Raw genomic sequence first — 27,929 nt, 5'->3', positions numbered from 1 at the left:
TGCAAGCAGAAGCAATACTGAATAGCGTCGCTACGCCATGGCACAAGTTGTCCGCTGCAAGCTTCGCGGTGTCAACTAGTGCTACTGCCACGGCTGCCTGCAGACCAAGCTGTCAGGACAGCATGCCAGTTGTCAAGCTCTGCACGTTTTAGTGCATGCAGTTTTTTAGTAGATTCTACCAGCACTACACTTTTTATAACCAGGAGTTCGCAAAAAACAAGGTCGAATTTTTTAGGGGGGTGCACGTGCCCCCCATGCCCCTCCCGGGTGATGCCCCTGCTAGTGGTCCTTTTCAGCTGATCCACGGGCGCAGGTAATGTTCACCAAGGGCGCAGAGCAGCATTCATTCCAGAACAACAGCTAAAAATTCAAGTGAAACTGCACGCTTGAGTACGTGAGTAACAAATTGTATTCTTTTCAAATCCTTTGGAGCGAATCATGTCGAACGTTCTAATATTCGCTTCACCCCAAAGCAGTATGTGGGGAATTTAGCGCCTTTTCATATGATTATCATCAGAAATCATTCCCGCATTGAAAGTTAAACTACAAAGAAAATACCTCAAGGTACCACAGAGGTGCCATATAGAGAACGCCACTTGATCTAAAACTAATACGAGAAACACTGGCATCCTAAAAGTTGCAAATCATGAAGGCGTGATAACATGGCAGTGTGGAGTCATGTGAAGCACTAAGGAAATTACATCGTGCAGTCACTAGTTTGCACACCGTGTGAGTACGTTTCTATGCCAGACTTTTTAGCGAGAAACTACGAACTCTGAGCTGTGGTGGTGGAACTGGAGTATTTCCGCCGACCTGAGGTCTCAGATTCAGGGGACACTTCTGTGCAACAAAAGTGGGAAGGAGTAGAAGTTGGGGAGGTGAATGTACATTTTATTGAAGGTGAAAATGGAAAAGAAATGGAAAGGTGATATTTGTTGTAAAATATAAGGATTAGGCCAGTGTGAAAGCGGTTCAGGGAGGGTGTAGAGGGCATCTGTGGCTGAGAGCCAATACCGACTACGGGAAACTGTTAGCCGTCTTCCTTGCATGCCTGCATTCCCTTCTACATGGGCAGGTCGCATAGCAACTGCACTCGGAGTATCATGATGGTCATCTTGATGGACATGTGTTTGCATTATGCAGAGCTCACTGACTTGTAGATGGAGCACTCTGGAAAGGTACATTCAGGCCTGGTTTAAATCTGGCTTTGGAAAATGTATTTCTCATTTGCGATGTTGCTCAGCCTTTCTCTGTGCTGCACGGATGAGTCCACAAAAGAAGAAACAGCTCAATCCATGACTTGAATACTATTGTGTGTACACATGCTTCTCAACAACTCCTGCTGGCAAACACTGTATTCCGATGTTCAATGCGTTACTGGACTACCTGGACAGGCCATGTCAAGGTCAAGGGAACAGGCCAAACAAAGAAAATCTACAACATGATTGACTACATTCTGCTCCCTACGCACCTGCGTCCGCAGCTGATTAGGGCACGCTCGTACGGAGGGACACAGCTTGCCAGTGATCATAAGCTCGTTATTGCCAATCTCGAGACAAGCCGGTTGTTCAGAGCATTCGATGCAAAATCTACAAAAAGTATGGAGAAACCTCTTGCTGTGGCAGAGCTTGCGAATCCTGAAAAGAGCGTCAAAAACCGAGAAAATCTAAAGCTGAATCTCCAATCCTCTCTAACGTTCTATAGTGTGGCAGACAGCATTCCCGTTGCGGATTTCTGGAAATCTTCAACCACCCTAATGAGGGAGTCAGCCAAAGGGGTTGTTGGACACATGAGACGCTCAAATCGTGGCACACTGATAAAAAAAGTGCGGAAATTCAAGAACTATCCCGTGAGCAAAGTCGGCTCAGGGTTCTGATCGACTCTGGGCCGAGCAACGCAGCAGAGCTAAGGAAAGCAAGAATTCAAGTTCTCCATAAAATCAGAAACACGCAGCTTTCAGAAGCCAATGATCGCCTCGATAAAATTGTTGAACAAATCAATAACGCTCCTGATTCGGTGAAGATGTTTCAGGTGGCGAAGGCCCTGAAATGGAAGTCTGCAGACAGTTCGGTGAAGGTTGAGTCCACCGACGGTGAAGTTGTTGCCCAGAGTCAGGAAAAAGTGGACATAATCGCGGCGCACTTTCGACAGCAGTTCTATTCTGCACTGATATCAACAGTCGAACGCCGAACGCTCCATAAGCTGGAGGTTCCCGTGGCCATTACTGAGGTGAGCCGAGCCCTTCAGCAGTTGAAGAACCAAAAGGCCTGTGGAGAGGCCCTGGTGCATGAAGAGCTGCTGAAATATGGCGCATAATATACCGGTCCTATAGTTGCAGATCTCCTGAATACCAGCATCACCCGAGGCCTAGACTTCTCGAGCGTCGTCGGCCCAGGCGTCCTAATCCCGTTGGCCAAACCAAACAAACCCCACGGACCACTCACGAGTTTGAGACCGATAGTCCTACTCAATACACTAGATGATATGCCAAATAAGCGCTCGAAAAGTTGAGAGGGCATGCGATTGATGCGCCCAGGCTTAGCTTGTCAAGTGCAGGGGATGTGCAAAGTACACGGATTTTAGGCTTGTTGCGCGCTTACGCGATCAGGTGCTGCACGTGCATGAATGGAATGCATGCAGTTCCACCGTTACTAGTTTTAGCACTTCCTTCGGCATTGAAACTAAAGCTGTAAATCTGGATGGAAGAAACAGTTTTGCTTGCTTTTAATATAGTGGCTGGAGTGATTTTTCGCTCTCTTGTTTTCGGATACCAACCAACCACGACCATTGCTGTGTTCCAGGATGTACTGGTGACCGGCGTTACTCCCCAGCCCCAGCAAATGGAATTCGTCTTTTCCATAAATTTCCATCATCCTGAACTGTGAAGGAAATGGACTGTTGCTATTCGACGGGAGGAAAGGCAAGGAGAGCAAAAGAAAGTGACACTACAGTGGTGTGCTCTGACAATTTCTTGCCAGAAGATTATGTAGATCCACAAGGGGGGAAAATTGCCAGAGCAAGACTGGTAAAACATTTTGTATCTGGAGTTTTCAATCTGGTCCGCCAAGACAACAGCGGCTGATGCTAACCGGCGTCGCTCTACCTCGTGTCGTGAGCTACTGCACGGGAGCAGCCTGAATACATACGACTCATACCTAGTGCTATCCTAGGCATACTGTCCCTACGCTGGAGGAAGCATTCGACAGTATTCAATGTAATCTGGGTGACTGCATAAAATAAAGTAGCAAAATTGAGCGAAATGACTAACAGTCGCATGTTTGGAGTTCTGCGGGTATCCCGATTCAAAGACAAGGCATCATATCAGTAACCTTGGACAACACAGTCATGCGACGTATCAAGCGGAGTGTCAAGATAACATGGGCCGCGATCAGCTAAAACATGTCTTTGGGGTTTCGTAAAAAAGTTGGGAAATGACGAAATGAAAGAAATGTTTTTTTGGAGCGCGTTCACTCTGCACTTCATTCAAAATGATTAATGATCGATGTGGCGATCATCTTCTCAAATTTTGTTCAAACACTTGTTTGGCGTTCTACTTCAAGTAGCTGGCGAGCAAAAACTTGACAATGTCCGCATCTAGTGATAATAGGGCAGCTTGCAGGGCCAGACGATCGCTGTGCATGGCCCAGGTTTGTTCAGGTGTCTGCAAGTCCGTGGCGGCGGGTCTGCAGAGCGACGCTGACAATTTGTTGGGATCTCATTGATGTTGATGTCGACAGCGAAGCTGAATCGTCCCCGTCGTCTCCAGTAGCGAAGAGGCACAAGTTGTGGGCTAGTACATAATCATTTAGGCGGCGAACCGGCTGCCTTACGACGTTACTTGCGTTCAGCTCTCATGAGGCGTCTGACGCAGTCTCGGAAACGCAGGCGACGATCGAAAGTGTCACTGCCAGAATCGAAAGAGTATGCAATTGCAACGCCGCCCAGCGCATCGTGTTGCTTTCCAGGAAGAACTTCGGCCATGCCTTTGAACTGATGTCGTTGACATGCTCAAGTCGGTGTCAACATCGTTAGTTCCGTTGTATTGTGCTCCGCCACAAAAGCCACTAAGTAATACATGTAGTTTGTCTCTTTGTGTCAGACTGTGCGAAAACTGTCATTTTCTATTTCAAAGTACATATTTTGAAAGCGGTGTTTGGGGAACTTGTAGACTACTTTTCTGCCCTGTATCACCTTCAAGAGGTCAAGCAAGGTCCCAAGAACTGTTTTCTGGAGGAAAACAAAATTTGAAAAATTTCACCCTAAGACATGTTTTAGCTGGTTGTGGCCCACATTTGGCTACTTAACAGCCACCATTTGTCACCGCCACAAAATATTCACGTCGCCATCCGTTAAAACTTGATAGTAATTATTGTTTGCCATGCCATAGCGCCTCAGTCCCCTCTTTGCAGAGTTTACTTTGTTTTTACGTCAAAATATTCACCCTACGCTGGCTATGGAAGCCTTGACCAGGCTTTCTGAGGGGATAGTACACCCTCGCTTTAGCCCTATCTAATGCTTCTTCACGACATGGCTTCTCTTTGCAAAACATACAGGTACCTGGTCTGTGATAGCAGTGATAGCTGGAGTTTTCTTCCATCGGGATGCTGCTAGGCAGCCTCCTTCGTCATGCCGCAGAGGCTGCGTAGAAGGCTGTTATGTTATAACAACCTTCTACGTAACCTCTTTGCAATGCGCCATTTCCCACTTACCTCGAGCACCCTGTAAAAAGGCGCATTGTCTCCAGGGATGGCCCTAGTAAAATGATAAATGCAACAAAAATAGAACAACTATATTTGTGCTGGCCCTGACGAATAGCGGAAGCACATGAGAAACTGGTTGCCTGGAGCAACGACGGAAGAAAGCACTGATGTGATCTCACTCGGGTGAGGGATGAGGTAAAACCGCGAAGCAGTCAGGGTCTTGCTTCTCAGCCTATGCCATATGCCGCTGCCAATCTGCTGTTGGGTATGGCGCTCTATTGCTATTACCTCTGTTAGAAGCACCTTCTCTGTGAGGTCTCAGATTTAGCGACACTTCCGTGCAACAAAAAGTGGGGAGGAGTAGAAGTTGGGGAGGGGAATGTATATTTTATGGAAGGTGAAAATGGAAAAAATGGAAAGGTGATCCTTGTAGTAGAATAATACGATTGAGCTAGTGTGAAAGCGGACAGGGAGTTCAGAGAGGGTTTAGACGGCATTTGTGGCTGAGAGCCAGTATCGACTACGGGAGACTTTTAGCCGTCTTCCATGCATGCCTGCATTACCTTCTACATGGGAAGGTTGCGTAGCAACTGAACTCGGAGTATTAAGATGTTCATATTGAACGGCATGTGTTTGGGTTATGCTGAGCTCACTGACTTTTCAGATCGAGCACTCTGGCAAGGTACATTCGGACCTGGTTTAAATCTGGCTTTGGAAAATGTATTTTTTATTGCAATCTGGCTCGGCCTTTCTCTGTGCTGCGCTGATGAGTCCACAAAAGAGGAAACAGTTCTTTCCGTGAATTGGGTACTATTATGTGTACACATATGTGTGTGTGTATGTGTGTGTGTGTGTGTGTGTGTGTGTGTGTGTATGTATGTGTGTGTGTGGGGGGGGGGGGTGCGTGTGTGTGTATGTGTGTGTGGGGAGGGGCGTGTGCGTGTGTATGTGGTTGTCCGTGTGTGAACATTAACATTCTATCCCCATTATAATGTACAGCAAAGCTAAGTCGTACTTCTGTCACTCCTACAACAATGGTTTTCAACTACACTGATCTGAGATATGATATACCATGTAATACTGTGGGTTCATCAGGCATGAACGTCACTTGGACATCCACTTTAGATCTTAGAAAAAGAATTTTGAACAGATCATCTCAAAATGGACTGCTGGAATATGAGAACTCTACTTTCAGTTTTATGGGAAATGATTCCAGCATAATGCTTACCGGAGAGAACCCAGCTGGTGTGAGGTTCAATGTGACATGCACTGCAGCATACGAGACCAGTTTTAATTGTAGATTCGCTTCTGGAGGTGCAAGGCAGCCATCCCAGGATGTACTGGACCGATGTGTTGGAGCAGTCAAGCCTTTGTCAACAGCGTACTCCATCATCATTCAAGGTAAGAGACACTTGTACATATAACTTAACAAAGTGCGGTGAACGTCTGGCTCGCAGGACCTATTGCACAGACTTGGTATTGTCTTTCCGCCTTTGTCAACAACACAATCATTCACGGTGAAAGGCAACAAAGGTTTGTTTTCTTTGTTGCCCGCAACGCAGTTAGCGCAGAATTATATGTCCGCGCATTGAACTCGCGACCAAGCAGAGAATGCATACCTGCCAAGTATCCATATTTTTTCAGGATTATCCCGCAATTTTAGATGAACTCCCGCGATCCCGAAATTCCTGTCGATTATCCCGAAATTCACTGTACAAGAAACAAGCTTGATATTGTAATTGGAGCACTTCACATGACTTCTCACAGGCCAGTAGTTATCCTTATTGATTCCGGACCACCATAGCATGCAGTACCAGTGCTCCTTCCATAAACAGTCCCTGAAAACCTCCATTTTCGAGTCTTGAACATGTGTAAATGTGATCCGATTATCACCATCAATCATCTATTATCGAAATGTTGGTGCCATCAAAAGTTGAAAAGGTTTTTTTGGAAAATACGACATATCCCGAAAAACCAAGGCACATCCCGGGATTTTGCCATGGCGACCCAGAAAAAGCACTCTCAGTACTTGGCAAGTATGACAATGCTGGAAGTGGTTTGCGAAGAAGACAAGGGCCAGGGCATCGCGGTCACTGGCGCCATAGTTACGCTCCGTTTTCGTCATTATTCAGCCGCCAAACGCAATGGCGCGTTCCACCTGGTCCTGCACCTGGCTCAGTACACCACCAATGGACACTTTAGAGGCATGTGTGTCCAGATAGAAGGGGCCGGCATCCCGGAATGCCATAACCGGAGCACTCGATAGCGCAGACTTCAGGGCGCGGAAGGAAGCATCACAAGCTTTCCTCCAGACAAACTGCGTATTCTTACCTGTGAGAGCCGTCAGTGGGGCTGACCGCTGCGCAAACGCATGGATGAATCTGCGGCGATAGCCCGAGACACCAAGGAACGACCTGACCGCAGGGACAGAATTCCGCATCTTCCACGCAAGAATCACTTGAAGTGAATCAGCTGGTTTCCGGCTGTCACCTTCGGATCAAACTTGAAACCGTGCTTTTTTCGGTGATACGTGATTTCTTTGGAGCAGGAAAAAACCTTCCGACATGACAAGATATAACAAAGACCTACCACGCAACAAAACACACACGAATCAAGTGTCACCTGTCGGGCAGTGCTAGTTGTCTTGATATTTTCTCTCTTTTCTTTTCGCTTCGTTTTTGTCACTTATTGAATTTCCACGCTTTTTTTCGTGTCACTTCTACACATAATGCGAGTGATGTATTTCTGAACTTCCTTCCCTTACAGTTGTAGTCTTTTAGCTTATTTCCATCATTCCCAGTATTATTTTGACAAGAAGGGAACAAAAACGTTCAATACTTTTGTTGTCCCTGCCCTTTTGGCACGTGTGTGCCCCTTTTGGCACGTTGGTGCGGACCGCGCGCGGACTGCGCCGGTTGGAGATTATCGTACATGTTCTTGTTGTTGTGCGCATGCTTATCGTGCGCATTCTGGTTGTTTTTGGTGCTTTCTTCCTGAGACTCTTAATCTCAGGGTCGTGGGTTCGAGCCCCACGTTGGGCGCCAATTGTCGTCGGGGGGTTTTATTCCCTCGCACGATAGCCCTTCCGATTACTCTCTTATTCGTACATCACACGTACGCCACACTCAGAGGACAGATTATCATTGTTGTTCCAAGGAGAGGAGCTGCACTCCTTTCTTAGATTGCATGCCCGTCTTTCTGTACTTCAGTAGTTGATTCGATCCTTTAGTTCAGTGTGTTTCAGTCTGGTACTTCTATGTCTCTTCCAATTCTCTTGTAAATAATTCATTCCCTAATCCAAAGTGTTGCGTTAGTGCTGGCTGGTCGAACGTGGGTTCCACTACACGCGCGTATTCTAATGACACTTGGGGAAGACAACCAGAGGATAGTCCTCTATCTGGGAAAATATCGATCTAAGCTGGGAAAAAATCGGGAAGGGCTTCTCGGAGCCGAGTTTGTCAGCGACGACACAAGGAGTATTCCAGAACGAAGCCAAAGTCGTACGACATAGAACAAATGTTTCTTGAAGGAAAGGCAGTCATGTGAAGTACGAGGGGAAGCTTGAAACAAGACGCAGATGATCAGCGTGTTCCCCGGGCTGTCCGGGCTGACTAGTCTCCAAAATCCAGGGGAAACCATGGCCTACTCGTGTTCTGACGATTTGAAAATTCAAATTTTCTTGCCATTGAAGCCCAATCGAGACTTTCGGCAGCCATATTGTTAAGTGGCGTGAAATCGCACAAAAAAAACAGCCGTGCGCTGTCGACAGCCCATTTCTGCTGTCGACTGCAGTCGACCAGCAAAAAATGCAGTTCCAGTGCCGCTGTCAACTTCCGTCGACAGGCCAACTTCGCCCAGTTTGGGCCACAACTTCTGCCCTTTTTCAGGGTGCAGTCAGACCTCGCTTATCCGGTCTTCTTTATTCCGGATCCCTCGCCATCCAGAAGAATATCGCTGGTGACCGATTTACAGCACATGTTATGCACACATACAGTATGTGTATTCGATTATCCGGTTCCCTCGCCTATCCGGATATTTTGTGGAAACGGATGTGTGCGGTTAGGCGAGGTCTGACTGTATTGGAGATGTTTAGCTGCCGTATAGGGTAACTGGGCCCTGGAAGAGGTCAATACCCATTGAAATACGCTGCCAGGAGTATCGGTTGCCATTTGGAAAAAAAGAACGAACCAGCGTCGTTGAAAATGCGTTCCGATTTTTAGCAGAGCGGCGCGAGAAATCGGTTCCCACGCACTTCCACCTCGCTGAGTCGGTGTGATTATTTTTCTCTTTCCCATCAACTTTCATTGCACGGAGCATAGAATTTGGTTCAGACCTGATGCCTAGCTATTACCCAAGACTCCAGGCGGCTATCCATTGCGATAGGCGGTTGGGGTCACGGGTAGAGACAACCAAACGACGGGTTCCTCACGAACGCATTTTGCATGAGGCTACAAACTTGACGGAAACAGTGCTGGCGGCGCTCGTTAGGGTCCAGAACTACCTAAGAACTAAAATGTTGCAATGGCGACCAGCACGGTCAAGGGACACTACAGGTATGTCAGCTACAACACAATTATACAGTGGTCCCTCTATAATCCGGCACCATTTGTGCCACGGAAATCTGCTGGATTAGGGAGGGTGCTGGATTAACAAATCGGATTTTCTGCTAGAATGTGCATGAAGAGGACATTTTGGCTACTGAAAATTGTGCTGGTTTATCGAGGGTGCTGGATTATAAAGTGCTGGATTAGAGAGGGACGACTGTAATATTATTCTTTCCACAATGACATCTACCTCAAAACCGAACGATCTACTGCAAGCTGATGCAAAAGTGCATTACATACGCGAACGCCTAGCTTGTCAACGGAACAGGGAAGCGCTAGCTTGTCAACGGAACAGGGAAGCGCTTCATTCTCCGAAGTTGAAAAGATGAGTTTGGACTGCTAATAATTAGGAGAACAAAGGACCATCATGTCGGCAAAACAATCCGTGGCTGTACAGCGACCCAATCTGCTTCACGAAACGACTTACGATCATTCCCCGAGTGTTCTGCAAGCAACAAGAATTGCGTCCGCAGTGACAGGACGAAAGTCTCTCGCAAACTGAAGTCCTGTTGCCACGAAGACAGGGAAGCTTCAGCAAGCACTTTCTTCTGTTTCAAGTGTTGTAGCTCTCCGGTCCACTGGCAGATCTTTCAATCCCACCGAACGGAAACCAGGACCTGCTTCTCTCTCCAAAACAACAACTAACTTTACTTCTTAACTGGCTACACAGGGTGTATGTAGTACATGCGGCGCACGGCGCACTTTCACATGACATGACTTGTTGCACAGCGGCTGACGCTAGAACACGCGGCACGCTTGTACTTCGGATTTTGCGATTTTTTCGAGGGCAATGGCTTCCTTTATGAGTTGTCTACCTGCGATGTATACTTTAGAAAACGATATTCAGTACAGAATGTACCAAAAATCCATGAAAGGTTGGCTTTTCGATGTTTGAACTGGAGGTAAAAAGTGCCCTGGCGCTGGGGGGTGCACAGCTCAGCTGACAACCTGCATTGAGTGCATTGTCGCTTGAGCGGTCAGCTGGCAGTGAAAGGAATATCTCGTCCAGTATCTCTTCCAAGCAAACAAATATTCACATTTTACCAGATTGTGAGTTGCCTTTGGAGTGAGCAACATGTCAGCGCCTTGTAGGTTTGGCCTGGTCCCATAGCTCAGATTGTTAGAGCATTGTTCATGACAAGCAAGGTCCCGAGTTCAAGTCCTCGCGTGGGGTTGGCAATGTCAATGGAGGATGCCACCTGAAGCCGAAGCCCATCTTCACGAGATTGAAGGTAACATAGGACTTTTTTACTTCTCCACTCCAGGTTGCATGTTGGAATGCAATGACACTAACGTGGTGGATTGTAATCATGTACCAGCAGTGATGTCAACTTGAAGTTTTGCTTCATCATAGCTTGAGAATTGATTTCAAGGTTCAACTTGGCTTAGGTCGTTATTGGCTTTGGATGGCTCGCGTAGTTGCGATCTACATTGTCGGTTTTGAGTAGTTTGTTTCCATCTGTGTTTTTCTGTCTATAACGCGTGCGCTTGTGTGCTGGTATGTGTGTGCTTTTCTCTGTGTGCGTGCATTTTTTGCTCTATTCTATTTTGCAGAATCTCCATCTGCTCCCCCGGGTACGTTCTTATCTGTCGTTTGCCTTGCTCTGCACTTGCACTGAATGCACCAATCACTGCACCGAGTTTGAGAACGCGTTATAACCACTTTATGTATTGTGTGGTTCCCATTGTATTTGATCATTATCATCAGATCTCTTAGTTCTCTTGAAGGGCAAACTTGGAGCACAACACTACTAAAAAATGCATAGATTTGCTTGTAGCATGCCAATTCCCCAGTCACCCAAAGCCAGTTGTGTAGCACACATAGGAACGTAGGAGACTACCAGAAGAAGCACAGTTGTCACAGCAACTACTGGCTCAGAAGTGACTATTACATCAGTAACAACACCTTTCTGCAACGTGTACTGGGCAAAATTATGGCAGCCTTTTTCTAGCAGTGCAAAGGTGCACGTGGCTTTGGTGGCATGCTCATTGTGTACTTTGTACTCTGTATACGACTAGTACGTCTGTACCACACCACTGAGCATGTCAGAAGTAACTAGTTGCTGCTCGACCTCTGGTTGTGAATTTCTCGTTTTCGTTTATGTCCTTTTGTTGCCCTAAATGTCACAACGTGCGGTTCCAAAACCACTACATCCACGTTTCTGCCCACGACGCGACGACTACTTGCACCCAAACTTGCTTACGCCAACCGATGGTCCACAATCAGTTATGATAAATATGACAAATGTGACAAATCCAACAAGTATGACAATGAATGGGTCTTCTTCTCCTTCCACTACCACTAATTCTACAGAGGAAGAAGGAGGAGGCTTAGAAACTGGAGCTATTGTTGGCATTGCTGTTGGAGGAGCTGTACTTGCTATCGTTCTAGTCGTTATCATCATCTTGGTGATCAAGAAGCAACCGAGGTAGGACATTACTATTGACTCCTAGTTCTTGGTGTGGCAGATGTACCCAATGAGCCCGCTGCCACGCGTTGTGTTTTCCCCTTTACTGGCGGTGGTTTAACTTTAGGAAAGTGTTTGGAACTTTGGACCCCTGGATACATAACCATGAGCAAAGAAATGTCCCCCTGCCTGTCCATTGAGTTGAGTACGCCGGAAGCATGCGAACAGAAAATTATTTTTACTGGTGTTTGTATGATAGAAAGGATTTTATAGAAAAATACAAAAATCATTCCAAAACGACCATGGATAACCCAGGAAGACCCTATTAGGAGTAGCAATCTCGGTAGAATTAGGTTGCATTTCGTTCATTCCCGAATGGGCATGGAATGACGTTGGTACCCATCGCAGAATTGAGCGTAGCAAACAAACGCGTGGCATGCATCCGGGAATCTGGCAAAAGTTTTGCGCCACTCTAGCTCTGGAAACGGAATGACGGTCAAATGTTTTGGGTTTTCTGGAGTATGAGTATTACCTGTTGGAGTGTTACTTGCAGCCTCGCGAAGACTACTGCATGCCAGTCCTGGTAGTTGCTATTTGCTTCCGTAAGTTTCTGCATGTCCTGACGCCAGTCATGAAGAAGGAGCGGCCAAACACGGCGTAGATCAACGGGCGCCCGTAACTAGGGTGCCTGCAGGCGGCGTTTGGCCGCTACTTCATCATGCTATTCGACCTCGTATCACTCACAGAAACGTCTCTAGCTCCCGTGTTTATTTGACAGAGACGAGGCACTGTTGTAAGAAGAAGTGAAGTGGCAGGCTCAGTGCCTCTTTTGGTCTTGGGTCTTTGGCTCGAAAACTAGTTCTGGCTTGCCTCCCTGTGATTCTAGAGGCCCTGCTTGACGACGATGAAGAGCTGAGTTGCGAGGGTATATTTCCAGTTCATCAACTATCCCTGGTGCACACTTTCTCAGGCAGTGAAGGGTCAAAATACCACGAACAAGTAACTATGCCGAGGTTACAGTGCCAGCCTATACCCTGGACAATGTCCGCTAACATTTCTGTATATAGATAATCGCGTTTGAAGCTTTGTTGGAGAGGTATGCAGCAGCGACGAAGCCCCTCCGCGCATTTTCATTCCGCTCGGAATGAGACCTCATTCCGCTTTTTCTTAGGAATCGCCAGAATCGATTCTGCCCCCTTCATTCTGCGACCAGAATCGGAATTGCCCCGAACAAACGCTGTCCAGTGCATCAAACAAACGCTCCGGAACCAAAACACGGCGGAATGACTTTGGAATGGTGGGGGAATGGCACCGAACAAACGCAACCTTAGTAGGAAAGCCAATTCCTCGCATTGTTTCAAGCTAGCACTTTTCCCATCGACTCCTTTTATACTGCCATCCAGAGCACACGCGATACTCGTCGAGGCATTGACTCAGGAAACCTTCCATCACTGCAACAACCACTTCCAGGTCAATGTATTGGTACAGGGAATCCCCTCCCCTCGCTCCTCAATTGACTGCGGCTGGACGGTAGACTAAGGAAGTTGGTGCCTGAATAGCACCATATGCGCACTTCGCTTGAGGAAATTTCAGGAATTGCAGCAATTTGAACTTTGTCGTTCCCGCCCAGTTTCTACCAACCGTATAGTTCTGTAAATCTCTGCTCATTGGCTTTCCGATACACCGTCAGTGGTTAAGATTCGACTGATTTCTGCAGACGTATTGTGTTGTACACAGTGGTCTGTACAACACTGCACTCACTTGAAATCGCTGTAGGTGAAAGGACATCTTTGGGGGAAATGAGCCTGATCGCGCAGTACGTGAACAGGACAGGCTTAGCGCGTTAACAGCCACATTTCTTTCTTTATTCTATCGCCATCATAATATTGGGCATCAATTCCCGTTTGGTTTGCGATGTTAAATAAAACTTCAAACAAACAAATCAAACAATAGTTAGCTGACGCACCCACGCATGGCTAGGTTGTACGTGAAAAGATTACAAGAAATCTTGTTCACTCTTATCTTCCTCAACCAGACCTCCAAGTTCCGGGTACCTCGGTCTACCCGGGCACCCTATGGGTGATTTTCGTGAAAATATTGCCACTCTCTTGCCAATATTAGTGGAAAATTGTTACTCTCTTGCCACTATTAGTGGAAATTTGTTACTCTTTTTCCAATATTTGTGGAAATATTGTTACTCCTTTGCCAATATTTGTGGAAATAGTGATGCGATATGCAAGATCTCTGGCCCTTGCCCATCAAAACCTTCATGATTCAGAGTTACGGCCATGTCCAAGCAGGGGCGGATCCAGACCCCAAAGCTGAGGGGTGCGAGGATGAAATCCAGCAGGGCCGGGAAATTGCCAGGGTTATGATCAGTGGGGACATTGGTCTGGTTATCATGGTGTCCACGGAGGGCAATATTTTGCCGTCCCCAAAATATTATGTTGTTGATAATACTCTAGCACGGTTTGCCTCCACAGCACGTGCATGGGCAGTACTGATCATCTGTTCCATAGGCTTGCGAACATTCTCGATGAGCTGAAGGAAATTGTCATATTCCAGGGCAGCAAACTTATGGACATGGGACTTGGTATTGTGCATCTGCAACTTGGAAGATGCCTTGCCCCAACTCCGAAAGGGTTCACGATACAGCTGTTCCAGTTTGGAAGAGTTTTTACTCAATGCCTGGAACCTATGGCCAAATAAAACGCACCAGATGCAGAACGCACCATCCACTTCCTTGGAGTACGCCAGCCACGGATAAGTTTCAATCCACGAGAGCTGAAAACGTCTTCCAGATGTCGATGGGCAGTCCATGCGGTTCAAAGGCTTCCAAACATTATCTAGGAGCGACTTGATGTCATCATTGCTGGCATTCTCCATCAATCCAGCAAATCGCCCAATGTCAAAAGGATGATGGCTCTCACAACGACGCTTAGCAGCAGGCTCCATGGTCTCACCAGCTGTGTCCGACATCTCTGCTCAGCATGCACGGAAACGGAGTCGGAACAAGCAGTGAGAATTTGAAAGAAGCTAACACGACAATTGAAACATGCAACGTCAAAAGTAAAGAACTTCGAAGTGAGTTTGTTGCCAGTGAAAAAGTAACAGTTAGTTCCAAAAAAGTTCTATTCCAAATGTGCAGCCCTGGCGCGAGCACGTGTCCAGAACGATCACGCGATTGCACACAAATCATCCGCGGATCCGCGCAGCGAGCCTGGGCCTGGCCTGGCCTGGCCTGGCCTGACCTTTTTTTTTTTTTTTTTTTTTTTTTTTTTTTTTTTTGGAAAAATCCTGACGGGTTCATTTGCACCCTTCGCACCCCCCTGGATCCGCCCCTGCCAAGTTATGGGTAGCGCCCGGTCCCGGGGGCTGCCCGGATATGAGAGATATGAGTGCATCGACAATACACTGGCCTGCTGGCAGGGCAACCTATGCATGTGTTACATGCATGGGCTTGGCGATTGGTGTCCGATGTGTCACGCCCGCAGTGACACCGTGCGCACAGTCCACGGTTGTAACCAGCTCAGACAACAGTTTTTGTACGTTTTGAAGCCTCAGTACTTGCACATGCGTAGGTAAAATCGGCTTATCTAACAGTGCAGTTTCCAGTCTCCGCATCCCTCTGGAGGGTGGTTTCAGTTTGTAGACTGCAGATTTTTCATCGAAAGGACAACTCAGAAATTCATTGAGACCTATCAATGGCCAACGTCACCCCGAGCCATTGTCCCACGGAAGTGTGCTATCCAATTCAGGGATCGATTTATCCGGGTTCGCATCGCAGTTTGCGAATCAAAATTCACTGGCTGCGATTCGCTTTTCGTTTTCTATCGCCTAAAACTGCGATGCACTGGCCATGCATAGCGGTATGTACAAAGACCATTCTGTACTGATTGTGTGCAGTTTACATGCGACTGTTGTACACACTGCTGACTAGGGAGTAGTATTTTACTACTCCAACCAACTGGCCTGTCCTGCTCAGTCCGCGCGGGGGTTGCGGATCGCGCTCTTTATGATTTTGGACACTACACTAGCACTGGTCGTGCATGACTGCAGTCTTTTGAAGTTTTGTATACGGCGGCGACTTTCCCTGAAGTTCTCAAGCTCAATTCAGTTTGTTTCTTTTCGACAAGACACAGTTGAAGTAGATGGTTTTTAGTCTCGGTTCTTAGTCTCATGTAGCCAACATGGCAGTGAATCTGATCACTATCCAGAAGCGGGAAAAGAACTGGATGCGCCAGGGGCGTCGATTCGTTTTGATGAAGAAAAGAAGAAAAGCGAAAATTCTGTGCGCTTTGCACGAAGTGTCACGATCGTTTGAGCGCTTTCCTGAGCTTCTTTGTCGAAGGAATCAGTGGAACTGCCCTGTTGAAGAACACTGTGTTGTGAAGAACTCGAAGTTGGACAGACGCTGAACATGTAACGAGCCCAAGCGAAACCCTAATGTAAATATTCAGGTCAACCGTTCGCTTGGAAAAGCAAATAGCAATTGCAGCTATTGTCCTCTTCTGTACATAATCCTGTTATTGTACAGAATTGCATGGAAACTTTTGATGAAGGAAAACTACTCATCAATACTGGGAGGTGCTAGTCAATTGTAAAACTGTGTAGCAGTGACTGCTATGCAAAAAATCAAAGTAAATCGATCCCTGCAATTGAATGAAACCGGCATCTATAGGATGTGTTTAGTTGCTAAAATGCCCTGTTGATGGTGTCACCTGGGTAGACATATACAGGCTATAGTAGATTAAACAAGGCAGCTGTTTGCTGGCACCAGAAATACGTAACCAAGAGTGTGCAGCTCGGCGATCCCTTAGCCCACGGCAGAATATTGTTCGTATTAAAAATGACAACAGTCTTTCGCAGTAATTAGGCTCACTGTTGCTATCTTGCGTAGCCAGAGATCGAAAGGGCAAAGAAGACGTCCATTGCCGTTGCAATGGTCACAATGGAGCAGATCTTGTGGATGCATGTATGCTTCCTAAACTGGTGAAACTGACTAACTTACGTAGCGTGAATAGTGCGGAAAGGCGTACACATAGGATCATACTGCCGCCGAAAAGTTGCCTCAATAAAGGAATTCTGCCCTGGGCGAGTCCATCGCAGCAGACCATGTAGGGGGTGGGCGTTGGGCACACTCCTGGTTATGTACCCTTGTCGACCCGACCCCTCAGTGCATTTATTCTTTCAGCATTTCAATGGATCTGACATGTGTGAGGTGAGTAAATGTCACTTTGCTCACTTTAAAAATAAGTATATGTTATCGCATGGTTGCAAGGGCCTTATGGCATATTATTGCCCCGAGAGGTTAGCCCGAGGGCCGTAGGCCCGAGGGCTAACCTCGAGGGGCAATAATATGCCATAAGGCCCGCAGCAACCATGCGATAACAAATTTATCACATGGCCCACAGAGCAGACCATTGGGCTGCTGTTGAAATTACCCCAAATGCCAACACATTATGACCACAATGTATATTGATGTGCTATCATTATCAAAACAGGAAAAATGAAGATATTTCTCCTACACCCTAACAAAAAGTCTGCTACAGGCCATCAGAGAGTATACAGTACTGAAAGACGGAGACAGAAAAAAAGTGCCGGCACCGCATCGTCATAGCAATAGACATGGCTAGCTACGACAATACAATACAGCAGAATCATAATTTCAGTTGAAAAATTAAGAGTGCTACCACAAAGAGTTTCTTCATGTTTACATGTGTATCAGGAAGTTGTCAAATACAGCACTACAACAAGTGCAAGGATTTGTCGACTCCCTGGTGTGTAATTCTGAGGACAATTTTTCTTCTTTTTTTCAGCTCCAGATATAGCTGTATTTTTCATTGCAAAACATTCCTGAATTGTTGTGTTTGTTGTTCAAGCAAAGGTGAAGGCAGAGGACAGATGAGCCTGGTAAGAGTTTTGCGTGGCACATGAAGACCACACACAGGCAGTGACTTTGCGAGGATTTGAAAACGCACGACGCTGAGTTGAATTTGTGTTATTTCAAATAATTGTTTGTGATCACAGTACCACTTCGAGCAGAACTGAATCTTATCCACAAGCTTACCGACGGTCAGGCTGCCAACATGACTGAACAAATGATCCCTGCAAGCACCACACGGCAGACGTCCGAGGCCATGTCCATTGCCGGGATGTCCATCTCCAAAAAGAATTCCATCTTCGTCTCAATGCTACACTGCGACTCGTCGTAGAGTCGTACAGTCCGAGACTCGTCGTAGTCACGCGATCACTGAAATAAACTATTTTTTTGCGGGCAAATAAACTATTTTTTTGCGGGCAATATCGCATATTATTGCCCGCGGCGCGAAAGGTGCTGATTCGCTGGAGTACGGGCAACAATCACGTGCCATGTGATAATGATAATTATGTCTTCATTGTGTCATATGTACATGCCTAGCCAAGGGTTCAGTGTAGGAATAGTAAAAGTAGTACTCAAGTGACATCATCAACGGGGCAAGGTTCCTAGCCTGTGCTGCATGCAGTACCAAACGTTAAAATTAGTTTTTTTTTAGTCCTACTGTCGTGGACATGGAAGTCCGGTCGCACGTCTAGCGGCCCCAGGGGGCTCGCTGGCCATGCAGGCGTGGGTAAGCAGTACACACATGCATTTATGCGCTGCAGCGCGCTGGTCGCGTCAGATCAACATGTGCACTGCATGCAACGTTCTGTACGCGCTGAGGGCGCCGGCCCCGGTCATTCGACTGGATTTCCTTGTCCACGACAGTACTGTGCCAAAATGAAAGTGTAAGCGAGATAAAAAAATACGAATTGCGAGGACTGGCAGGCAAGGACAGCAGAGCCTTAGAGTACGAGTACAGCTCTATTAACAAGAGCGTATCAAGAGTGCGTAACTCCACATAGGCTTCAGTCACGACTCATTTTTGACGTATTTTATTTTTCACGGTGCAATGCGCCTGACGGTGCTCGAAACTTCATTGTGCACGGTTGACTTCGCATCTAAAATACATAGGGCCTAATTAGATCACGAGGAATGGAGTTATTCCAGTTACGTATCTGGTCCAGCTTTTAGGGGTGCATAGCCGAAAATCTTGTTGAATCAGTCCGCACCTACAGCAGTAAGAAATTGCAGTGTACAGCTATGCAGCACACATACAGCTAGCTACAGGTAAACGTGAACTTGGCACACTGGCACTCGATTCTGACTTCCCGGCAGCCACTGAACTCTGTGGTCCCCGCCATTTCGCCCGAACATGCGCATGCTGAACGAAGGCAGAAAGACGTAGTGGCCCCCTCCCGTGCTCCTCACGGGGTGCAGCATGACCTGTCTTCTAAAGATGAGTAGTGGCGACAGCAACCATTGGTGGTTGAAAACTCTGTGGAGTTATGTACTCTTGCCAGTAAGTAATGAGAGTAGCAAGATAATAATTGAATTTAGCTGCAGGAAGAGATCTCCTCCTGTAAACAGCGATCTTACTACAACCTCCTACAGAAGTTGTGCAATGACGCACCATCCCGGAGAAAGTGCTGGAAAGTGGATGCGACTTGGTGGCAAGAAAAGACCGTCTCACAAGGAATTTTAACTTAGCAGGCCATTGACGGTGCGAGCCGAAATGAAAATCAAGTTTTGTAGTGGCACTTGCCTGAGGTCAACAAAGCCCCCAACGCCAAAACTATGTCAAATCTCTGCACAACAACATCTTATGTATTTTATTTTATTTCACCGTTCAATGGCAGAAGCCAATGCAAAGGAGAGGGCGCTATCCAGCCATGGCAAGAGAAGGAAAAAGAAAGAAAAAGGGAAGAACATAATAATAATCGGAAGAAAAGAACGCATCAAAGCGAAAAGAACGCATCAGCAGGGTGAAATTTATCACTGTGTTGCGAATAGTGGCGAGATAAGCTAGCAAAATGTACTTCAAAGTACAGTCAACTTCGCTAATAACGACTGCGGATATAACGACAATTCGCAAATAACGACAGAATTTCCATGTCCCAAGCAAAGTCCCATCTAACTGTAACACATGTAATGAGACTTGGGGTATAAGGGCACTTCGAGAGTAAGGACAGTTTTCTGATGCCCCGCCGCCGAGTGTTGTTATACGCAAAGTTGACTGTACATGCATAAGTGGGGAAACACGTACTATGCTGCAACTGTGAAGTCTCTCCCTCTCTGCATCCCATGGCCCCAGTGCATGTACTACAGTACGTGAAGTACAACACACGAAAAAGGGTAAAAAAATATCATGCTTATAATGTGGTGTTTTAGCTTTAAAATGTTACCAGATGCATTGGTTTCTCCGTGCTGTGGCATTATGTATTGGTGTATGTGTGCGTAACACATGCAATGCTGGCCCCATTCTCCACCCAGACACTGGCCTTATTGAGATCAACAAGAAGAACAGGGCGAGGGGTTTTATACCGCCACACGATCCCAACGTTCCTGCCACGGTCCCGATGAATCGTATTCCCGCCCACCTGACCAGTGGAGGGGACTACGACGTCGTTCCACCCAATGCAACCACTGCTCAGGGAGCACAGGGCACAAATACCACTGGTCAGATGGCAGCAAATGGAGAGGCCGAGAATAAGTACGACGTCGCCCTGCCACCAACAGCCGCCAAGCCTGGTGCGCACCCGGCCGGTGACACCTACGACACGTTCACGTTCAACACTGAACCGACTGGGGAGGGTCCCGACCCGAGCACGTACGACCACATCGGCAAGGTCTTGCCGAACGCTGCCGCAGTCACTTCCCCTGCTTCGGCTTCACCTGCGGTTCCCAAACCGGACGTGTACTCGACGGTCGATTCAACCAACCTTGCACCGCAGGCCCCAGCACTGGCAACAACTCCTACACAGCCTCCTCCTGACGCGGCCCAGGGCACGACCACTGACAACCAACTGCCATCACCAAATTTGGAGTCCCTGGCTACGGATTCACCTGCACCTCCCAGAGACGTGTACTCAATGGTAGATCCAACAAAGAAAAAGCGCAACGAATAGAGTGGAGACATCCCAACGGCATGCCTTGTAAGGCCACTTCTCACAACCCAGCAGTACTTGTACATGGTAGGAGGGCATGCCTTGTAAGGCCACTTCCCACAACCCAGCAGTAATTGTACATGGTAGGCTAAGTCTGACGCTTTCCTTCCATCCTTTTTCGACTTCATCTCCTTCCCTTTCTTTCCTCTGTATTGTCATCATCGGTCTTCTTCAGCCGTCAGCAACCACTCCTGCTCTCTCATTCTGTCTGTCTTTCCCTGTTTCTTTTTTTCTTTCTTCCTGTCCCACTTCCCGTACCCCAGGGCCTCGGGCAAGCCTATCTGAAACTAGGCCACAGTTCTTCTGGCTGACGTGCTCAGCTGCACCTGCCATCACCATCCCATTGGCCCGGTTCTCCGTTTGCATGTTGCCCTATGTCTATGACTATCGGCCCGCATGCACACACGAGCGCGCACGCACAGATACATGCACACGCACACACACACACACACACACACACACACACACACACACACACACACACACATACACACACGCGCACGCTCACAATACGTTCCACGCTACGCACGCATGCACACACACGCGCACACGCGCCATCACAATGCTTTCCACGCTGCGCTTGCTGCATGCCATTCTCCCCTTTGTTAATGTTGTTGTGCATATTTGAGCACCGCACTTTCCCAAGTCCCTTTGTCATGTTCTTCGCCAGGGGCTGCTCGACCCGCACGAAGTTCCACACAAACCTGCATGCCACTCTCCTACTTTTTGCCACAAAAAATACAAAATCCTACAAAAAAAGTTTCACTCTGCTCATGTATAACACATCTGTAGTGCATGAATGGTCTGCATGCTCACATTAAATACACTCCATCAAAATCAGTCATAGCTGTCCCCCATCCACTTGCATGCTTCCCCTGGTCACCAACTGCTAGCAAACACACTGTTACAATTCCCCAAGAAAAAAAGAAAAAAAAGGACAAGTTAATGTTGCACGTTGCCGTATTCTCTCCCTCCGCATGTGATTCCGTTTCCTTGTTTTTATTTCTCTCGTTTTTTCTGTTTTTGGCTTTTCCACTTCCTCTGTACATGTGGTTACTTCATCTTACGCAACCACTTGTAGCGGTAACTTAGTAGTGTCCCTTTCCTGGTGGCAAGCAGCCTTTGAGCTAGTTTCGCAACCTGCCAAACAATGTATGCCTCCCTTTTCTTTTTTAAATTACTGTATGGTATGGTTTCTTACCGTGTTTTGCGGCCAATTTTGAGCAGTCCCCAGTTTCGTTTCCTTTTCAGTTCGAGCCGTACTCGTACATTTTCTCCCTTTTTTTAGTAATTCAAGTTGTTTGTGTTACTCGGCGCTTTGCCGTTTCTTGCGTGTTCAGGCTAGCTACGGAGCCGTGCATTGTTTTGCAATCAACGTTATCTCATCAGATCCTCAAATATATCTCTGTGCAGTGCAGGTTTTCGGCCTGATCTTGCGCCAGATTACAGTATCTGTGAGGCATACACTTTGCGTCACATTGCCGTTTATCTCCTATTTTTTTCACTCCACCAATGGGCAGTGCCTCGACGGCCGTTTCTTCTGTATTCTTCCTTTCTCTTCTTGTTTCTCGTTTTGAAAAAACTCTGAAAATTTTGGTCCTGCCACTTCATGTTCGCAACCTGTTAGCAGTGGAGTGCAGGGAGAAAGACTTCTCAGTGGTCCCACCGGAAAAGATAATAATGACAGCGGAAAAAGCGAGATGATGCGCCCCTCGTTGTACACACGCGCTGCAGTGAGACCATGTTCGTGTCGTCTTTCGACGCGACTGCTACTTGTATAAACACACTAGAAGTAGACAGGTGCCCTGTGCTACCTAAAGTGGGGTGTGACGTGTGTTGTCCTGTATCCTGCCTTGCTTCTGCCCCCTCCCCCCCCCCCCCCATGTCGGAGTTGTAGTGCTGCTGACATTGATGGTTCCTTTGAATCCTTCTCCCTGGCCATTCGGCTTCCTTGTGTCCAGGTGTGGCAAGGCCTTGCGCAGCTCCCAAATAGCACCAGAGCCAGCAGAAGCCGGCGTTCCGCTACGTCCGGACGTCCACCAGTACCAGCAGCAGCGGCTTGGTTTGGGACGTGACCGCTCACCGTCGCAACACGACGACAAGAACGGAGATAGCGGGGAGAAGAGTGTCAGCATCCCGTTGTTTGTTCCGACGTCGGTCGAGGACAGGCTCGTGCCTGGGTCGGAGAAGTGCACAGGAGTCGTTCACATTTGATGTCTGCTGCATCAGTGCTCGAGAATTTACCAGATATGAAGTCGTCCTGACCATCCCTCTTTGTTGAGTTTTTGATTCAATGAGTCGCTGCCGCCGAACTTTTTGTCTCCTTTGTGTTGGACACATGACTCGAAGGGAACGTTTATAGATTGAGCCCAACGCAATGCTCTCTCTCCCTGCATTGCCCCGTTGCAGCTGTTTCAAAAGCCCCGTGCTCTCTTTTATGGTAGTTTTGTTCCAAGGCGCCCAGCGTAGTTGCCGCTGCACCTCTTCCCGTTTTTGTTGTACCTTGTAGTCCTATTTGACAGTGTTCCGCATTTCCACGTTTTGTCCCGCCGCACTTTTGCCTTGCCTTATGGAGAAGTCAGCGTGACAGTGAACTGAATTTTTGTCCGAAGATGTTAACACTGGATAATGCGCACTTGAAAGGGAGCTTTGCACAGTTTTTTTACTGGGCCGAATGACGAAAAATGTAACAGAATAGCATGTGCACCATGCAGGCTGGGGCCTGAGTTACACTGAGTAGGGACAGCGAGTGTGATCGGCATCATCGGAGAGATCTACCTGCTCTGGCTTCTTCGTAGGGCAAGGCGGGACTGTGTGGACGCCAGGCCGACCACCACTGTGTGTATGCATGGCTTATGGCCCAGTAAGAGTTGTGTTGTGTTCATTGGCCTGTGCAGGGCAATGGTGTCAAAAAAGGTACTGAAGTTTGTCTTGTAGATCTGAATACACTGCATGATGAGGTGTTGTGTTCCTGAAGTTTTTCCTCCTCTCCTGTTTGTACCATTACAAAGTTACCGATCTCAGCATGTACCTCTGGTGTTTAGCCGCCCTGGCCACTTTGCTTTTTTTTATCGAACAGGTGTTGAGTTTGTGTCGCCGTGTTGTGTTCTCTCTTCCCCCCCCCCCTCTCTCTCTCTCTCTCTCTCTCTCTCTCTCTTTCTCTCTCTCTCTCTTCTCTCTCTCTCTCTTCTCTTTCTCTCTCCCTCCCTCTCTCTCTATCTATCTATCTATCTCTCTCTCTCACTCTCTCTCTCTCTCTCTCTCGCTTTCTTTCTGTGACACCATGATCTATGCGCACTAAAATGCCATCTCGAAAAAATATATCGCTGTCAGTTATCAATTCCGGTTGGGATATTCTACTGTTGGAGCTCGCCTCCTTTCACTGCGTATATGCGTGTTATGCCATGTCTCGTCGAGTATGTCACTGCGCTCACCCTCCATCCCAAATCATTGTCTTTTTGTCTTCCTGCCATCCCAAGTCATTGTTCAACTGCATGTTGTGCTCTGAATTTTGACCCTGATGCCGTTGGACGGGACCGGGGATCTCCTGCTGTTGACCCACATCAGACAGTGTATGGCTGCAGCAAGCTCTGATGTTTCCAGGATGCACAGGACTCTGTCCAGGGAACAAGCATATTCTTGTGCAGCCATACCAATGCAGTTTGACACTAGTGCATCTTGGCATGCCCCCCCCCCTTCCCAAACACACACATACACACAGAAATAAAAGAAGAAGAAAATAATAATGGTGGAATCCCTTCCTTAGGGGTCACAATGGCAGTGGTGCATGTCATGGTTGCCTTCACATTGATGCAACTATGTGATTAGCTGAGCCCTGTGGACCTCAGTCAAGTTAGCTGGCTGTCGGGGACAGTGTTGCCCCATATCCCCTATTTGTGGCTGACCTGCATGCCTTTATAGTGCTTCCCTGGGGTGTACCGGGAAATAGACCACCCGGGAAGATCACTATTGGGCTTACCCACCCTCCTTCCCATGCACACACTGAATATTGGGTCGGGGGACTTCACCATACGCATGTTTACTGGGTCATACTTGCATGCTCCCATCCTGTCACGCATGGAGGAGGGGTTCTCCCTTATCTTGGGTCCCACCACAAGCCAGTGCAGCAGGGTTCATTTACTCACCTTCCTGTCAGCACCTGTTACCATCTGTTACCCTAGTCAGTCAATCCGCAGTCAATCACTCAGTCATAATCATGCATGAATGCCATAGCCACGGCCTTAGGCACAACCCTGTGTGTATTTGTGTAGGTCTGTGTCTTCTGCTCCTGCTGCTTCTCCTGCTACTGGTGGTGGTGGTGCTGCTGCTGCTGTTGTGCACATACACATTGCCATTGACTCCCATGGTCTGACCAGTCACTGGGCGTGCTCAGTGGTTGATGCAGCCTGACATCAGCACTACCACCACTAGACCGCTGTCACAAACTAGCTGTCTGCTGCACATTGGCACACATGTGAATTGTTTTGTATTGTCTGGATTCTCCAGAGGTAAATGAAGACCTCTCTTGGGAGTCTCTCCAAAAATGATAGATAAAGAAAATATGAAATATGTAGTATGACTGTGTAGCCACCACCACGATTGCCTTCGGTGGACCGCAGCGAACACTTCCTTGTGTCACAAGCCAACGCCATCTGCCAGTGCCATCTACCACCGCCATCCAGTGCAGTCACCGTCGCGTGCATGCGTCCACAACGCCATCACTGCATATAAACAGGTAACGACTCCCTCTGTCATTCATTCATAGCCACTCAATGACGTACGCTATCATTTTATGCCGTTTTTTGCGCGTTGTGCCTCGGTTGCATTGTTATCCTACTAGCGAAACTCTGTACAGGTCTCGCCGTCATTGCTCAACTGCTTCATGTAGTATTCTTGGCACGAAATTCTTTTACAGATTAATAGAATTTATCCTAAGGGGTTCTGGTGATTTTGGACCCCTTTGAAGCTCATTAATTAAAGCCAATTTTATAGTGTATTGCTATGAAATAGATTGGTACCATATCGTGTACCCCTTTTCAAAATAACACAGTTACATACTTAATAATGCAGGTATGACTGCACGCTGGTTTTAATGCTGACTCTTCGTCTGTGTGTGTGTGTGTGTGCGTGTGCGCGTGTGTGTGTGTGTGTGTGTGTGTGCGCGTGTGTGTGTGTGTGTGTGTGTGTGTGTGTGTGCGCGTGTGTGTGTGTGTGTGTGGTGTGTGTGTGTGTGTGTGGTGTGTGTGTGTGTGTGTGTGTGTGTGTGTGGTGTGTGTGTGTGTGTGTGTGTGCCATTGTTATTGCTGTGCACGTGCAGGATGTGCAGGATGTGCAGGCGTCAACGTCCCGTTGCTGAATTGGCAAAGGATCGAGAGCGGCGGACATCTGAAGCCAGTGGTGTTGTGCTGATGGATGACCAGGGAGTGCGTAAAGACAGCATTGAATCTGCAGATTATTCTGTGTAAGTGCGACTTGGATTGCTATAATAATTATTGTTGTTCTTGGTTTCAAATCTTTCAAATCCTTATTCTTATGATATGCTGCTGCTGTTGTTGTTTTTTTTTTTTTGTTTGAATTCTTTATTCTCACGATGGCACCATCGCCTTGTTGTTGTTGTTGTTGTTGTTGTTGTTGTTGTTGTTGTTGTTGTTGTTGTTGTTGTTGTTGTTGTTGTTGTTGTTGTTGTTGTTGTTGTTGTTGTTGCTGCTGCTGCTGTTGCTGCAGCTGCTGTTGCTGCAGCTGCTGTTGCTGTTCTTCTTGTCCTTGTTCTTGTTGTTTCTTGTTGCTGCTGTTGCTGCTGCTGTTGCTGTTGCTGTTGCTGCTGCTGCTGTTGCTGTTCTTGTTGTTCTTGTTCTTGTTGTCCTTGTTCTTGTTCTTGTTCTTGTTCTTGTTGGTGGTGGTTGTAGAGGTGGTGGTGGTGGTGATGGTGTTGTCCATCTTTCTCTCTCTATCTCTCTCTATCTATCTTTCTTTCTTCCTCTTCGGCTTTCTTGCCGTATCTCTGAATCTCTCACCATACAACACTCTCCGACATCCTCACCCTTATGACAGGGGCGTCGCACACGGTACGGTCACTACGGTATTGACCGTACCACTATTTGCCCCAAATACCCGGTGAATCAATAAAATGTACTGATTTGGGCTCTAAATTTCCATAATTTTGGGCTCATCCACCCGGTCTCCCCCACGAGTAAGTTGTACTTCAGATGACTGACCGTACCACACAAAATTACCTTCCGACGCTCCTGTATGAATATACCACTCTCTTATGCTTGTGTCCCTGTGTATCCTAGCCACTACCAAACACACGAGGGCACTGTGAACACCTCCATCAAGTATCACAAGACTGACACACCAAGCATGTGGGTAACGCAAGGATCCATGTCATCAGGGTAAGAACTAACTTTTTCTCTTTCTTTGGGGTTATCTTGCATGAGAACGCACACACACACACACACACACACACACACACACACACACACACACACACACACACACACACACGCAATCCCCCAAAAGATTGGTAATGTATGCAAATTTTCTGTGTCTGAGTGGGCTTCATGACCATAAGTATAAAGTAAATTATCGTGTCCGTTCCCAAAGGGAACTCACGACATCCGCTAACACCCGGTAAACCCTAGCGGCAGATGCAGCGCCTAACGGTGGGGGTGAGTGGATAAGTCTCACAACCACTGGCACAAGTGTCGAGAATCCCCATTAGCTGCACCCATGTACCCCTTGTGCCTGGCCACAAGTTCCCAGTTGACTGTAGGATGACCATAAGGGAAAGCGGACTCTAGTAATAGTTCCTAGGAACGCCAGGAGGAAAGCAGGCAAAGAAGTGCAAACAGGGATTGCACGGCAGCACTGATCCCCACCGCAGGCATGCGTGATAGAGTCGGCAAGTGTCCGGTGTGCTTCTCTGAGACTAGTTGCGGAAGCGTACTAATACTCGTACCATGGTATTATTACTGCATTCGTGATCGATGATCTCACGTTTTTTTAGTACTTGTTCGACATGTACCATTGAATTTGTGTCATGTACTGAGTCTGTGTTGCTGCTATGCAGCTGCACGCCAGGCTAGATCGACCTGTGCATGACCTGTGTGCATGACCTGTGCATGACTTGTACTTGATTGTACGTGTTCAAGTGAAAAAGTGCAACTGCAAGGATGCGAAAGTCAGTTCTG

The 27,929-nt window shown here is 47.4% G+C and overlaps 3 protein-coding genes across 4 annotated transcripts in view; all 3 read left to right on the top strand.

The window, feature by feature from the left end:
* LOC135812962 (uncharacterized) overlaps positions 1 to 11,364 on the top strand; it is a 46,273-nt gene extending 34,909 nt beyond the window's left edge. Inside the window, exons 4-6 of the mRNA XM_065326180.1 lie at positions 5,700 to 6,101; positions 10,859 to 10,879; positions 11,324 to 11,364. Coding sequence (XP_065182252.1) covers positions 5,700 to 6,101; positions 10,859 to 10,879; positions 11,324 to 11,364 — 464 coding nt within the window. The remainder of the gene's footprint in view (positions 1 to 5,699; positions 6,102 to 10,858; positions 10,880 to 11,323) is intronic.
* Positions 11,365 to 11,506: 142 nt separating this feature from the next.
* LOC135811931 (uncharacterized) overlaps positions 11,507 to 27,929 on the top strand; it is a 47,590-nt gene continuing 31,167 nt past the window's right edge. Inside the window, exons 1-3 of one of the 2 annotated variants that reach the window (XM_065325201.1) lie at positions 11,507 to 11,733; positions 26,066 to 26,200; positions 27,033 to 27,131. In XM_065325201.1, the coding sequence (XP_065181273.1) occupies positions 11,534 to 11,733; positions 26,066 to 26,200; positions 27,033 to 27,131 (434 nt within the window). In that variant the 5' untranslated portion in view covers positions 11,507 to 11,533. The remainder of the gene's footprint in view (positions 11,734 to 26,065; positions 26,201 to 27,032; positions 27,132 to 27,929) is intronic. The other variant, XM_065325202.1, reaches the window with a different exon arrangement.
* Positions 19,757 to 21,948, top strand: LOC135811932 (proteoglycan 4-like). The gene is made up of 2 exons (XM_065325203.1): positions 19,757 to 20,727; positions 21,003 to 21,948. Exon 1 carries the CDS (start codon positions 19,981 to 19,983, stop codon positions 20,698 to 20,700), a length of 720 nt encoding a protein of 239 aa, XP_065181275.1. The 5' UTR covers positions 19,757 to 19,980; the 3' UTR covers positions 20,701 to 20,727; positions 21,003 to 21,948.

Source organism: Sycon ciliatum, chromosome 3 (genome assembly GCF_964019385.1).
Source record: "Sycon ciliatum chromosome 3, ocSycCili1.1, whole genome shotgun sequence".
NCBI classification, from domain to species: domain Eukaryota; kingdom Metazoa; phylum Porifera; class Calcarea; order Leucosolenida; family Sycettidae; genus Sycon; species Sycon ciliatum.
Note: the sequence above shows the minus strand (reverse complement) of the source record. Positions and strands in the feature narration are given on the sequence as shown.

Excerpts from the sequence above, each read along its gene's own strand:
- LOC135811932 (XM_065325203.1), top strand. The coding sequence starts at position 19,981 with ATGCATTGGTTTCTCCGTGCTGTGGCATTATGTATTGGTGTATGTGTG.